Genomic DNA, 15,390 nt, shown 5'->3' with positions numbered 1-15,390 from the left:
TAAAAATGCTGAACTAATTAGCATTTTTACTTGGAGATAAAACGTTGAAGTATCAGCGTTTTTATTAGGGCTACGGTAAATTAGACCCATATAGTAATAAGTTTGAAGGATAATCTAATTCGGTAAAAATAAATTTGAACAGGGGTAGTTTGGTCAAAAACTCTTAATTTGGTGCATACTCTTTTTCCTTTTGAGGTTGTTTTGTCTTGATCTCAATGGGGCTTTTTATATCAATAGAGGTTAAATTAATTAATAAATAAATAATTATTTTATTTAAAAAAAGAATGACATGATAGAATCTTATAACATTGATGTGGCATCACATGATACATCCATAATAAAAACAGATTGATATAAATTAATACCACAAAACAAATCACAGGCTGCCACGTCAGCACCGATGATGACTCATGCTTGCAAACAATGATGAGCAATCTCTCTCTCTTCTGTTCCTAGGAAAATAAGTCTCTCTCTCTCTCTATATATATATATATTTATATCTATGGAATAATTAGATGAAGATAACTCCATTATTATTTTTAATATTTTGAATTGTTTAATTATCTGTTAGATTTTTATAATATTCATTTTACTCTTATTCTAGAGAGTAAAAAAAAGGCTAAAAATTGGGAGTAAAGTGGTCAAGTTTTTTTAATATTATTAGAGGGTGAGAGATTATACATAGTTGAGTGGTCAAAAGTGTCAAAAATAAATAAATAAATAAATAATCAATCAATTCCAGTAGGGTTGGTAGAAATGCGTTTTTCATGATCAAAAAGGTCGTGGGTTCAACTCTAACTTCAAACAATATTATGGAGAAATTATTTGGTGGTTTGGTGGTTTAGTGGCTCAGCTCGATTTCGGTTAATAGTTCAGCAATGCGGTTTGCTTTGAGGAACAGCTCGGTAGCGCAACGGCTTGGAGCAGGCCTCAGCGGCGTTTGGTTTAAAGCAATTGTTCGACGATGCATATGGTTTAAAGCCTAGACTAGGTAGCTAAAAAGCTCGTTGGAGCTTACGTGTATCTGTATTTGGGGCTCGTGAATGATAAAAAAAAAAAGTTAGTCTTATTTTAAAAAAGAAATCTAAAGTGTCAAAATAAAATAAAATAAAATAAAAGGGTCTATTTAAATATGCTATAAGTTTAGAGGGCCTAAATATAATTAACCATATCTATGTATGTATATATATATATATATATATATATATATATAGCAAAGTGGAAGATGTGCGCTGCCATCAAATTAGAGGTTTCTAGGCTTCTAGTTAGGTCCCCTGCAACAGGAGGTGGATCTTATGCAGCCCTGGGTGCAGGAACATTTTGCACCTGAGCACTTGACAACCTCTGAGTGGCTGCAAGGAAAGTAAAACAAGAAGTTAGGAAAGAAAAACTTATAAAGAGATGCATCAACTGATCTAGGAGCCAATCACAGGCTGCCAAGTATACTTCCTGCACCCAGGCTACAGAAGATCCTGCTGACGTTTACCAGTGCTTAATTATGAGATCATATTTATTTTCCATTAGAGTGATTAAAGAAATCTCCTGCAATTAAGAGCAAAATTTTTATAGGTAGGAGATATGAAGTCCCTTCATAAGTTCATATCATCCATACAATCCAAGGAGGAGGAATCTCATCCAATGTCATGGATATCTTTTTAAGGCATTACTTATCTTTCCCTTGTGATGGCCCAGAGGGCATACTCTATGGTCACACAAAATAAAGAGAGAAAAGAAAGGAAAGGAAGGGTCCGCGAAGAAATTGACATGAAAGTAACATAATTATATATGTCGAAATTTTAGACAGTATATTGTTCTTGGCATAAATAAGGATGTGCCCCCAGATGTCGGTAAGAGAAAATTTGCCCTTAGCTCCTAGGGCTTTTTCTTCTTCCTCTTCTTCTTTCTCTGGTCCCCCCTCTGCCCTCTCTTACCCTTACCACAAGGAGCTTGTGACCACGTTAGTGATTTAAGATCACACTCATGGGACATGTGTTTCCTAATATTCTCTATTAGTCATCCACATGATCAATTCATGTCATAGATGTGAAGGGGAATCTTTGCTTAGGTCACCCCCCTTAATAATCGCAAAGGTGGTTAATTATCATCGCTCTCCGAAAAGATTAAAATTTATCGAGTAAACATGACCTTTCACTAATTAAAGGGGCATTCACTGAAATTTTCTTCGCCATCGCACTAATTCTTTATCGTTATAAAAACAAGCAATACCTAATAGTGACACGAATTAAAGCACTAAAACTTTAATGAAAAGCCTAATATATGGTAGGTAACAAATGAATGGCTAAATCCAGATTAATTAGTTAAGAAAAATAATCAATCAATCAATCCCCTAAAGGTAAGGATTATTACCCCAAAAGTTGGAAAATGATCAAAATCTACCAAAGTTTGGAATACCAATGAGAAAAATGGAGAGGAGAGGGTGGTGGTGCCTTGTCAAGCCCAAAGAGGGAAAGGGATATCCCTTCAACTTTCCTATATTTAATAACCCTAAAAAGCAAATATGGACTCCCTTTCAAGAAAGATCATACCCTCCACCCTCTATATATATATATATATATAAGTATATGTATGTGTGTGTGTGTGTGTATATATATATATTCCACCACTAATCTATAGCATAATGGAGTGGAATAATGCCCTAATGATCTCATTAGGACAGGGAAAGTTAATGACTATCTTAATTAGCCACTCCTCAACAATTGGGAAAATACCTATTATACCCCTCGTCGGCCATTCCTATTAAACCCCTCCGACCGTTATAACCCTGTAAAGTATGGCTAACGCCGTCGAGAGGGGGTCCAATTCCAACGGCTACGAGGCCGGGGGAGGGGGCGGCGTGCGGCCGCCGCGGCTGCCGAGGTGGACGAGGCAGGAGATATTGGTGTTGATACAGGGGAAGAGGGTGGTGGAAGGGAGGGGGAGGGGACGGGCCGGGTCGAACCGGGCCGGGTCGATTGGACCGGGATCGAGCCCGGTAGAGCCGAAGTGGGCCGCCGTGGCGGCGTACTGCCGGCGGCACGGGGTGAACCGGGGGCCGGTCCAGTGCCGGAAGCGGTGGAGCAACCTTGCCGGGGATTACAAGAAGATAAAGGAGTGGGAGAAGGGGAAGGAGGCGAAGGAGTCGTTTTGGGTGATGAGGAATGATCTGAGGCGGGAGAGGAGGTTGCCGGGGTTCTTTGATCGAGAGGTGTATGATATACTCGATGGGGTGGTGGAGGTGGAGGTGGAGGTGGAGGAGGTGGAGGAGAAGGGGAAGAGGAAAGAGGAGGAGGAGGAAGAGGTGGTGTTTGATAGTGGAAGAGGGGCAGGGGATGATGGGTTGTTCTCGGATTTCGATGAGGAGGAGAAGGGATCAGGGGCGGCGGTGGTGGTGGAGGAAGAAGAGGAGGAGGCAGGGGAGGAGGAGGAGAGGGTCTTGCCGCCCCCGCCGCCGCTGCCGGTGGCGGTGGTGCCCTTATCTGGTAATTGGAGATTTATTAGGTTTTTTTTATCAAAGAAATCGATCTTTTGATTGGAATTTGGGTCTTCTCTTGATTAATTATGATCATTTTCTGGTAATTGGCTTTCATTGGGGCTTTTGAATTGAAAATTCAATCTTGATCCTCGTTTATAAATCTTCGGATTGCAATTCGAGTCTTTCCTTGGATGGTACCCATATGATCTTCTGGGGATTTTGAATCCAAGAGTGATTTGTGGTTATTTTTCATAATTAAAAGTTTGATATTTGGAGTACAATTTGATTCTTCTCTTGGTTTTTTCTGGGGGTTGGTCTGGATTTCGAGTTGGTGTGGTTGCTTGATTAGCTGTGTTTGATTGCAGAGAAGAAGTTTCAACCATCTCAGCAGGAGAATTCTGAGCCAGGTAATGCTTTGTTTCAATTCAGCACTACTTTTTAAGACTATGGGCTCTTTATACAGTTTAGTGTTGTCATGAATTGCGAACAAGATAGTATGTTACACCTTCTCCATTAATTCTGATCACTAACAATTAGAAAGAAACTTTTTTCTTTCTTTTACTTGGGATCAACATAAACTTGTGTTTTGAGCGAGCGGTAATCGTCACTGTTTTAATATTATGAGATGGAATATAATTCACTAGGAGGAAGTTAAGATTTGCAAATAATTGGTAACCAAGAGCAAAGATTACAGAGGAGATGATAGTCCCATACTAGATTGGAATTGAGCTCCCAACTTTTAGCTAGTAGTTTCACTTCTGATGATGTAGCAGAGAACTAACTATACACTTTTGATACTGATTCTAATAGCAATTATCAGGGTAATTATGAAATTATTATTCTATATTGATTTTGTCAAATATGGAAAACGAGACCGATAAATTGTATCCACAATTGGTTCCCTCCATCATAGGGTATCCTAGCAGTATGCATGGCTATAGAATTATCCATAATCCACCTGGAGAGCAAGTGTCAGCTACCAAATGTTTCATCCACACAACTTTTAAGGCTTACATAATGAAAAAAAAATATGTCATGAAACAATGACAAATTGTCATGTTCTTCAGTCTTGTCTTGCATGTTACAGAGTTTAGAGCAAAAATCCTGACTACCAGATAGGTATAATCATCCAAAAGGTTTCACTGAGTAGCTTGGCAAATCTCAGGTGATATGCAAAGCCTTCTGGTTTTAGGAAACAATTAATCAGATACTACAATGCGGTATATGTGCCCATTTGTGCAGTTAAATATGCATTTGTGGCCCCTTGGCTGATTGAATAGAACTGAAACACATAACTGATTGAGCTTTGATGTTAATATTTCTTTTTCAAGGAGAAGGTACATCTTTACCTGCCCTGTGCTGTGGCCAAAGTTCAGGGCACCTTCTTGTATATTCATCAGGGACAATTATTGCCCTTATGGTCCTGATTATGTGCAATTGGTATCTTTTCTTTAGATGACACAGAGCAATTTTCTGCCAGAATCATCAAATTTTGTACTTTTTGTCCTAATTTTCTCTCTAATTTGGGATGTGAGGAATTCTCAAAATTTTGAAACGAGAGGGATTTGGAATGAAAGAAGCATAAGTAAGACTTACTGATTTTCATAAAATCATCCATATTACTAACTAGTTATTATAAATTAAAACAGGAGTGTTTTCTTTTTGTTTTAAAAGTAATGTTGTTAGGCATTTCTAGATAGAGTAATAAATCAACACCAAAAGCAAAGTAATTTGTGATAAATAGGAGTTTAAGAGAACAGGAGGGTAGAATGTAATTTACCTTTTTTTTTCCAATTAAAATGCTTGCCATACTAAAATAATGTCTCCTGCATATTCCCCAATAGTTCATAACTTCATATATATATATATATATATATATATATATATATGAACTTGTTGAGTATCTACAAAAAATAAAATGCATATCTACCAGCCTAGCACAAATGTGTGTTCCCCTATTAGTTCATATATATATTTATGAACTTGTTGAGTATCTACAAACAAGAAATGCATATCCAGCAGCCTAACACAAATGTGTGACATAATAATATTGATCCTAATGATAAATTTAAGCTCAAAATATAATGTTGTCAATCCTTTAATAAACTTGGCCAAGTCAGAGAAAGGTGAAAGTGGGCTGTCAAGCATACTGCAGTACCGGCATGTTATGACATGAACCGTCTAGAGTTGCATGTCAAATTCTCTGGTTCTTAAGGCTTAATTGTATCATATGATGCTGATGTTATCAAAGTAGCGGCTTATCATTTTATGCTCAGATTTATCCACCTGTGATGTTCATTTTCCTAATACTTTGCTAATACAGGTACATCCAAAGATAAGCAACCAGCTTACAATCTCGAGAAGGATTCCCCATCTCAGGAAGGGCAGAAGAGGAGAAGAACGTCACAAGAGGGCGTTGGTGAAACCGAGCTTCAAAGTCAACTGATCGAAGTACTCGAGAGAAACAGTCGAATGTTGACAGCACAACTTGAAGCTCAGAATATGAACTGCCAATTGGACAGAGATCAGAGGAAGGAGCAGGCCAACAGCTTGTTAGGTGTTCTCAGCAAACTTGCAGATGCTCTGGGAAGAATTGCCGATAAGTTATAAAATCTTTTTGCAGATAAGGATACAGCAAAAGTCATTCTTAAAGATTTGTACAGATATATAAGGGGTAATAGTTTTTGTGGTAGTGAGTAAATGTAAAGCTTTTCTTTCTTTCTTCAGTTATAGGAAGAGATGGGAATTTATTGTAGTTGGAATCCATGTTTGCATTTCATATTAAAGCTTCGATAACAAAAGAGGTTGTCTGCTTGATCGACTTTAAATTTTGAAAGGGTTGAGATTTTTGTATGCCTCATTTTTCTTTCATCTTCCACATTTTGGTTGCTAATCAGCTCAAATTTGCAGTTTTGCTAGTTTCCACTCAATTGCCTTTGTGCCTTTCTTAATAATAAGCCATAAATCTTACTCTCCAAGTCTCATGAACAATGATAATAGATTTCTTGAGAGAGGATGATTGCAGTTCTGTTGTACATAAAAGGAGCCTGAAACTCTCAGAACTCCATTTGCTTGCACCAGCAAGTTGGAGCTAACCTAATTGACCTAGGCATCACATTTGAGGAAGAAGAAATCAAAATCACACATATATGCTGTGAAGAAACCTTTTAATGCATAAACTATCAATTACCCTAACCTTCTTAAAGATAACCAATCAGTGATATCAGAATGATAGAAAAAATTTCTTAATTGAACCAGAGAAGTAAAAGGCAATAAAGAAGGTGAAACTGCAAAATCTAACATCCATCTGAACTTGAGAAAAGTCAGAAAAGTAAAATAACATAACTCAGAAGAGCTACTTTGCATAGCCCTCTATCCTTTTCCAGAGAACCAACTTGGAAAACCTTTACTTACATAGTTGATGGCAAACTAGCCATATGATCTAAAGTAAGGCAGGTAAATTCAACTGAAATTTCCAGTTCCCACCGACAGCACTCCAGGACAGATGAACAATCAAGTAGACGCCCCCGACTTTGACCGATATTGGCGAACTGCTTTCCTTGATGTAACACTTGCTTCCACCACCGTGGAAGTTTCTGAACTGTCTTCTTCCATTTCACATGCATCAGCTTCATGGGAGTTGCCTGCTGCTATGCGAACATAGCAGGATGAGACCGAGCCAAACTCATTGCTATTGTTTTCATTTGTATGCGCATCATCCACAGACATAGCATCCACTAACTTCTTTCGAGGGGTAAAAGTAACAGACTTTGGGAGTTCAAACTCAGAGACTATCTGATCAGTGTCTGATCTCTTCACCAGATTACGGAAGTCTTGAAATGCTTTGGTGTTGGATTCATCATCATTGTTATCTGACCAGTCCAAAGTATAGCATGTATATTTAGAGGGATTTCTCACGTAATCAGGAACTCCAGGGGATTCTAAGGGCAAGGAGGAACGCTCTTCTTTTTCTGCAGCACCGTCCATAGGCTGATGATGCTCAATTTGATCATCTTTACATCCAGAGTCAAACCTAACACGTTTCTTTGGCTTTGAATCATCCTGACCTTCTTTTCTTTTCAGTATGGGCTTCAAGTTGTTATCATCTTCAGCCATCTTAACTCGTGAATCTACAGCAACCTGGTCGGTAAGAAATGGAGAATGGGTTCCTTTTTCATCTGATATGTTGTCCTCTCTGAGTCTAGCACCAGCTGCAGAATGATCAGCTCGTGGATCTCTATGGAACTCATGGACCTCATCAAAAGTATCATCAAATAAGTCAGGAACTACATTATGAATGTTCATGTATCGGCCATGATTTGTGATTTCCCTCATATACATTCTGTCTCCTGTATCTTCCCTGCCTACTGCTTCTCTGTCATAGTCATCCTCCTCCTCCTGAAAGAAAATTCTCTAGTCAGACGTAATCATGTAACAGCTGGTAAAAGAAATAATAATTCATTATTAGTCATATTTTCCAAGCATGAGCCAGCTTAGGGTTTCACATTATGGTGTTCAAAAACTTGGTCAAGAAATAGATTCTTTTTTTTTCTACTTATTTTTCAAAAGGTGCATCTACAACTTCCACTAGTGGAAATACGACAAAAGCTTCTGGAGTATCCTTTACACATTCCAAGTGACCTACTAAAAATTATCCAGTTCAAGAAACTGCATCTCAACAAATGTACTCGTGAAGTTGCTGGCAAATAAGAAGACCAGTATAAACTTCATCCCATACAAAAATAGAGAGACAACCTTCTAATATTCTATTGGTTCTCGTACAATAATTCATTCATTTAACAGCAAAGAGCCAAAGATTATCTAAACCAAAATATGCAAGTCATTGCAGAAAACTATTTGATGATAAAAGTTAGAAAAGTCACCATCCTTAAATCCTCTGGGTTTTACTTTAGAAGAATATCTATACTAAAAGCTTTAGAGAAAGAGTACATCGATATATTTAAAAAATCTATATCATTAAACTAAATACCAATCACAATTAGGACCTTTATGAATATCCATCAGAGGATATCAATGAAAAGATTACCAAATAAGCATGTGAGATAAAATTTCCAAAACAGCGACAAACTTTTCCAGCTCGTAAGACCATTATATGTTTGAACATCTTCACAAAAAATATGCTCAAAATGATATAACTTTCACAGAAATATCTTCTAAAACAAGCTATATTTCATTTACGTGCAACCACACTCTGGTTGACAAAATATTCGGTCCTATAATGACATACATCTATTTTTTCTAATAAGGAAAGAAGATGAATTTTTTCTTCTACTACGAGCAACAACAGACACACACGACAAAAGCAGAAACTCTGCTAAAAGATATCACTTCTCTCTTGTCGTTTCTTTTGAAATCGAATTTATTAGTATCTTAACATATAATAGTACATCATCTAATTCAAAATATTTGCATCTTAACATATGAAAGCATGATCTTTATACAAAATTCAAAATTTACACCTACCATTGATACACTAAGCATAAACAAACGATTTCACAGCAAATTTAACAATAAAGCTGGTTAAGAATTCAAACCTCGCGATCTAGGGTAGGATCGAGGCCGACGGAAGACAAGATCTCCCTTTCCTCTCTATTCTCACCCCCCTCTCCATCTCCGTCTGCACCTCCTTCCTCCTCCTCCTCCTCCTCCTCCTCATCTAGGTCATCCAGGTCATCGAGATCGCCCTCGAACTCCTCCTTCTTGCGATCGCCATCTTTCCTCGATTTCTTCGAGAAGCAACTCCGAGGGTCGTCGAAGGCAGCGGAGCACGGGGTTTCGTCACGTTCGTCCCCGCCTTCTCTCTGACGGTTCCACTCCCGGCGCTCGACCTCGCCGTTGGCGACCGACCACGATGACACAGGGAACGAACTCTCCGGGACAGCCGCGAAGAGATGCGATCCGAAGAGACGCTTCACGCGCACCTCAAAGCTCTCCTCCTCCATCGTCTCCTTCCTCTCTCTATCTCTCTCCACTCGCACCTCAATCCTCTCCTCCATCGTCTCCTCCTCCTCCTCTCTCTCTCTCTCTAGGTTTTCCTTTTGTAGGTAAAACCGTAAAGCCCAAGGAGCACCGCCTTCGGATCATGAAATCGGATCCGAGTAGGATTGGACGCTTCTCCTATCCTTATCCATTTGCCCTTCTCAAAAATAATATTAAGGATGGATATTAATACTCCTTATAAGTTAAGGAGCTACAACAAAATAAAATAAATTTATAAAATTACCTAAATAGCCTCATCAATTATCCTCGTCACCCCCTTTCCTCATGTCTAGCGTCATCACGTCAAGCACCATGGCAACGAGCCCGCACAGCCCACATCGGATCCTTTCTGGTAGGGAAGTTAGTAAGAGCGAGAGGGTCTCAAAGGCCTCCACCCACCAATTACTCCTCATCGTGTCCTCCGCCTCCCTCTCTCTCCACCACAAGGTCACGACCGAGGCCTCAATGCGATCGATGCAATAGTTGGCAACTCCGTTGATGTCGCTATGATGCAGATGTAGGTCTACGGTCGCCTCCCTATGGCTTAACGCCATAATTACCGTAGTGTCCCGGCAGCTGGCAATGGTGAAGGGGAGAAAGAAGATTAAATTGTAGTTTTATATTAATATATAAGAGAATTTTAAATATATTAATATTTATCTTTTTATCTTAATTTAATTAAAGAGTCAAATAAGGGTTACAATGGCAATTAGGTCATTTTAGACTAATTACGTCAGATATGACTGCCATATAAGCTAACTCGTTCAATTTTTCTTGACAGAATACTAACGGAAATGTGACATTAAAATTTTCCAAATATTTAGGATGAATATTTGTAACCTAAAAATTTTAGAGGGTTATGTGAAAATTAGATAATTAACCCTTTTCAAAATATAGTAATTGCCATTAAGATTATTTTATTTTATTTTTTCAAAAATATTGTTACGATAAACTTACAACATTATCGGATCCGAATCGGAGTCAAAATAGGAAATTTACAACTCATATCCAATACTTTTTGATACAGAAGCATTGGCTTTGTTACTTCAAAATAAATGTGAAGTGTTTATTCTTTCTATAACAAAGCTCTTTCAATAAAATGCAACATCTTGCCATTCTTTGTGATGTTTGTAAAGATAGCCTCATCTAATATTGCAAAAAGGAACAATTAATAAATAAAGATTCATGCATGTCAGACTAATATTGTTAGTTCTCTATTTATGGGAGGGGATCATTCATGGCTTCCATGTCTGTGGAGGAGGAGGTGTGGGTGAGTAAAGAGGAAGCAAAGAGGATAAGATTGAGTTCTTATCAATGCCGCCGCCATTAATGCTACTGCTTGTGAGAGATACAAGTGATGCAACAAGCCCTGCATTCCCTGCCAATGTAGGCTCTGTATAGTTTGAATTCTTTCGCAGATCGAAGAATCTGTCGAACCGATCAGGCCCGCTGACCATTGCCCCCGTGATCATATTAGGATTTTGCGACTTTCTATCACGCCATTTCCATCCACCAGTGCATGAGTATGGATTACCGTCGTTCGGTATTGATGCACCGCGGTGATGAACATTCAAAGGGTAGTTACTTCCATAACCAACAACATAGCTCATATTCTTAGGATTAGCTCCTAAGATATAATTCACCTGCAAAAGGTTATATTTCAATGTGAAGAAGTAACTCAGATGATAACTAAGAGTACAGAAGGTTTAAGAACTTTCAGCAAGAACCTGAGAAGTTGCGAATCGATATAGGGTATCCGAGTCGAAGTAATTATTGCCACAGTACCAGCCAGGTATACCACTAGTATTCATGTAATCTGCATATAAGGATGCTAGGAATGCGGCATTCACTGCATACTGCAACGGGCGAGGGCCGCCATGGTTAAGCTGAATTAGTCCTCCTACAATGCAAACTAGAAAATGAGCACAAGAAAATCTAGATGAGGAAAAAAAAAACAGTACATCATTAATTTACTTATAATTAGAGATTTCGGTACCTCTAGTCCAGTTGAAGACATTGAATTGCTGAAGATATGAACACATGTTTCGATCTGTGGCATTGTGGTAGGTTCTAAGCATTTCCTCATAAGGATATCCAGGGCTCAAGAAGATCCTAAGCCTTGCTAAGAGTAGCTCAACCCCTGGAAGCTTGTTGTCCCAGCTAAACACATTCAGATCTGATACCTGTGAGGTGACCTTAGCATTCTTCAGTAGATTTGCGTCTGTTGCAAGAGAGAGATAAGTGTAGTTTCCAGTGGCATAGAACATCCAAGAAGCACCCCACAGTAGCTCATCCCAGTAGCCTGTAGAATTGTAGAATGGCTCTATGAATTCGTTGCCAAATGAATAAGGAGTTCTCTGATTGGAATCAGTAGCAAATTTGTAAGCTGTTTTGGCTGCTTCGACGAGCTCTTTTGAGTACACTATGTCATCGTGAAATATGATAGAAGCGGCGGCTAATGCTGATGCAATCTCGCTCGCTAAATCAGGAGCAGAGGTGGAGGACAGTACAGGTTGCTTGTAGTTAATGTCTTCTGGTCTTTGCCAGCAGTATCCATCATCTGGAGAGGTAGAATCTTTTTGTGCTACTCCTACCTGATACCATTAGATGTCAATAATTATAGCTTTGTACACTTCCATTCAGAATGTATATATAAGCAATACAGTGATTCTGTATAAGTACATGAAAAGTATGATGGAAGAGCATAAGCATATCTGCATATGGAAGGAACAAACTGATTTGAGGTTATCGGATGCAACACGGTATGGACTCCTAAAGAACTATCGAATTTTTTACAGGCAATAGAAGAACAATATCAGAATTTACTGTAACAAGATAAGAGTGAAAAGGAAGAGTAAATAAGCAAAGATCTTCTATGTTTGTAATAAAATCATATTCTATGTTTGTAAATATTTGGAGAAATCATAACAGGAGATTCGGAGCATGACTTGGTTGTATAGGAGATTTCTGAAGGAACTTATATCATGTACATAGCTACACTTGTAATTGCTGGCAGTGGCCAATAAGAATATCATTAGCATAATTACGAGAACACTTTGTGTTGAGTACTACTACCTTTCCAGATATTTCTGCAATAAATCAAAATTAAATCACTTCGATGAAGATAACATGATATTTAAGCATTGAATGCTGCTAAGAGCTGACAGAGCCATTCAAGTATACAAAGAGAACTTTGTGGAAAAGTCAGTTCTTATCTCTTTTCCATACCATAATGCAGGGAGCTATATTTCAGCATATCGCCAATGATGAATAGACATATTGATCTAAATCTTAATTTCTTGACTAAGAATGCAAATAAGGAGAAATAGTATTTCTTTTCTGAAATGGAAGCATGTTGTTTTACCTGGCTATATATTTTGTTGATAGTGGAGGCTGAAGAATTGAAGGTTTGAAGCAAGTAGTCAGTGCCCCACTTGATAATATCTCTAATATGGTTGTATTCTCCAATAGACTGATATTTACTACTGTATTCAATCACTGACCAGCTTAGAAGTGTCATGGAAAAAGCCATTGGAAAATGAAACCTTATGTTTTTGCCGCTATCGTAGTATCCTCCAACAAGCCCATCCTTTACATCTGGTATTTGTTCCATGTTTTTAACACCAGCATCTCCGCGCCATGGAATACCGTTTGATTTTGGCAAGTGACCGGCTGTTTAACGTAAGACAACATAATTACATTAGTATCAGGATAAAAGGAAGTGATTGCAGAAATTGCATTTCTAGAAAGCATAAACATAATACAAAAAAGTCGGCAATGGTTCGATGAAAATCTAATGATTCACTCATTTTTTTTTTCTATATTCAGACTCTCCATCTGGATCTAACAAGAAGTCTAAGGAAAAGGATGATACTTTTTGAATTGGTTAGAAAGAATGACTGGCTTAATTCTGTTTGCACACTACTACATTGCAGCAATTCATTACTCTTAGCTACAAGAAATATTAATATGTACATAAATTTCCCTATTATGTCAACCACAATCAAATTCCTCAGACCACCATCAAGTCCAAAATGTTCTATTGTAGAATCATTCCAACAAAGTTACTGAATCAGTCAGATAAGTAGTAAATCAAGTACATTGTGGTGGAGATAGATGTTATTTTCATAGATTAGCTGTATCTTTCACTCTTGCAGAATGATTCAGCAATGCAATTCTCAGCTTTACAACAAGCGAATCAACAATTAGTATGTCACGAATCATGAACTACTGACATTGTGATCCATATATTCGAAACAAGAAAGATTGCTAACAAATAAATATATTTCTACCAAAAGAGGAGATTCTTACACTTCTGTGCATTAAAGAACATGAGGGCCTTATGCAAAGCAATGCAGTACTCATCAGGTGGCGAAGCAGTCTCCCTATTCTCCGGTAGCCTCTTAACGACGATGATCGGAATGCCAACGACGAAGAAAGCTATCAAAATTGAAATCGCCACCCACATAAACAACTTGCGCTGACAAATGATACAGCCCAAGTCAATGTATTTGTCCTTCTTCTTGGACTCCCGGGGAGACAAAAGCCATCCCTGCTGTGTCTCGTCCAACTGCTGCCGGAGCACGGCTGACCGATCCAACTCCAAGTCCGGGCTGTTTTCATCCTCCACCTCGAATTGGATCTCAAATGAACCTCCCCAGTGGTTGGCGGAGTACATCTTTGCTCCACTTCCTATTAAGAATTAACAACACTTAATTCACTTGAAAAAAAAAAGGAAAGCAAAGAGGACTCAGATTATATTGATCAAGAAAACAATCAAAACAAAGATACACCCAAATGAGATTTCTACGTAACCAAAGAGAAGAAATCAATCATCAAAACTTCAACTTTGAGTATAAAAAAGTTGATTGAAACACAAAGAGGAGCAAAAGGAAAGAATCGTCTAGAACACTCAGGTGAGATTAACCACAGCAAACGATCAAAACAAAGAAAACCCAAATGAGATTTCTATGAAACAAAGCTGAAAAACTCATCAAACTTTCAACTTTTACTATACAAAGGTGATTGAAAACACATAGAAGAGCAAGAAAAGAATGGTCTAGAGCACCCAGATGACATTGATCAAGCAAAAGACCAAAACAAAGAAAACCCATATGAGATTTCTATGTATCCAATCTGAACAACTCATTAAAGCTTCATCTTTGAGTATAGGAAGCAAAGAATGGTCTAGAGCACCCACACGACATTGATCAAGAAAACCCAAATGAGATTTCTACATAACCAATCCGAAAAACTCACCAAATTAACTTCCAACTTTGGGTATGCAAAGGCGATTGGAACACATAGAAGAGCAAGAAAAGAATGGTCTTTTCTCGTAACGGATGGATGATTACCAGAAGACTCGCGTTATATCGAACATTTGTCGATTGGATGGCTCCATGGGATTCTCATGTCGCCAATAAGATTAGAGATTTTGGGTTGGTTTTAGTTAAGTTATTAACACACCATCCCTGCTCTTCTCCTTCCATAACCATGGGGAGTAGACGCGAGAGAGAGAGAGAGAGAGAGATGTTTTGGAAAGCATTAAATTATGGAGAATTCCGCGCAGATTCGCTTTCCGTTTGAGGAGGAAGACTGAGTATTGCATGCATCTCGTGTAACATTACTTCTCGTTGGAGCCATTTCGAACAAAATCTTAGTCCATGCAATGTGTTCTATGTTGCCTTCATTTCATGCAATTAAAAACATAATTTCTATTTCTTTTCGGGTCTTTTTCACCTCTTCTAATGCCAATTTCCAAAGCAATGATTAAGGTGGAGAATTAATTTTATGCAATAAGTAATTACTGTGAAGAATAAGTAGAACTGCCAACTATGCTATTCTCATTGGACAAATCACCACATTGAATGGGAGTTATTCTAGTTTTATTCCATCCATCCTTGTTTGATGGGAAAATT

The 15,390-nt window shown here is 38.2% G+C and overlaps 3 protein-coding genes across 3 annotated transcripts; 1 reads left to right on the top strand and 2 right to left on the bottom strand.

Annotated features, from left to right (window-relative positions):
* The first annotated feature begins 2,635 nt into the window (after positions 1–2,635).
* On the top strand, positions 2,636–6,325 carry LOC140758377 (trihelix transcription factor ASR3). The gene is made up of 3 exons (XM_073094511.1): positions 2,636–3,479; positions 3,838–3,879; positions 5,796–6,325. The coding sequence occupies exons 1-3, from the start codon at positions 2,792–2,794 to the stop codon at positions 6,080–6,082; spliced, it is 1,017 nt and encodes a 338-aa protein (XP_072950612.1). The 5' UTR covers positions 2,636–2,791; the 3' UTR covers positions 6,083–6,325.
* Positions 6,326–6,702: 377 nt separating this feature from the next.
* LOC140758368 (uncharacterized) lies at positions 6,703–9,557 on the bottom strand. The gene is made up of 2 exons (XM_073094500.1): positions 9,028–9,557; positions 6,703–7,870 (listed from the first exon to the last, which is right to left on the bottom strand). The coding sequence occupies exons 1-2, from the start codon at positions 9,487–9,489 to the stop codon at positions 6,986–6,988; spliced, it is 1,347 nt and encodes a 448-aa protein (XP_072950601.1). The 5' UTR covers positions 9,490–9,557; the 3' UTR covers positions 6,703–6,985.
* A 1,150-nt stretch (positions 9,558–10,707) lies between these two features.
* LOC140765588 (endoglucanase 12-like) lies at positions 10,708–14,150 on the bottom strand. The gene is made up of 5 exons (XM_073104752.1): positions 13,784–14,150; positions 12,837–13,144; positions 11,469–12,066; positions 11,200–11,372; positions 10,708–11,115 (listed from the first exon to the last, which is right to left on the bottom strand). Exons 1-5 carry the CDS (start codon positions 14,148–14,150, stop codon positions 10,708–10,710), a joined length of 1,854 nt encoding a protein of 617 aa, XP_072960853.1.
* Positions 14,151–15,390: the final 1,240 nt, after the last annotated feature.

This window comes from Typha angustifolia, chromosome 1 (assembly GCF_048772165.1).
Source record: "Typha angustifolia cultivar Huaian chromosome 1, ASM4877216v1, whole genome shotgun sequence".
In the NCBI taxonomy this organism is placed as follows: Eukaryota; Viridiplantae; Streptophyta; class Magnoliopsida; order Poales; family Typhaceae; genus Typha; species Typha angustifolia.
This window is presented reverse-complemented; position numbering and strand designations above follow the sequence as displayed.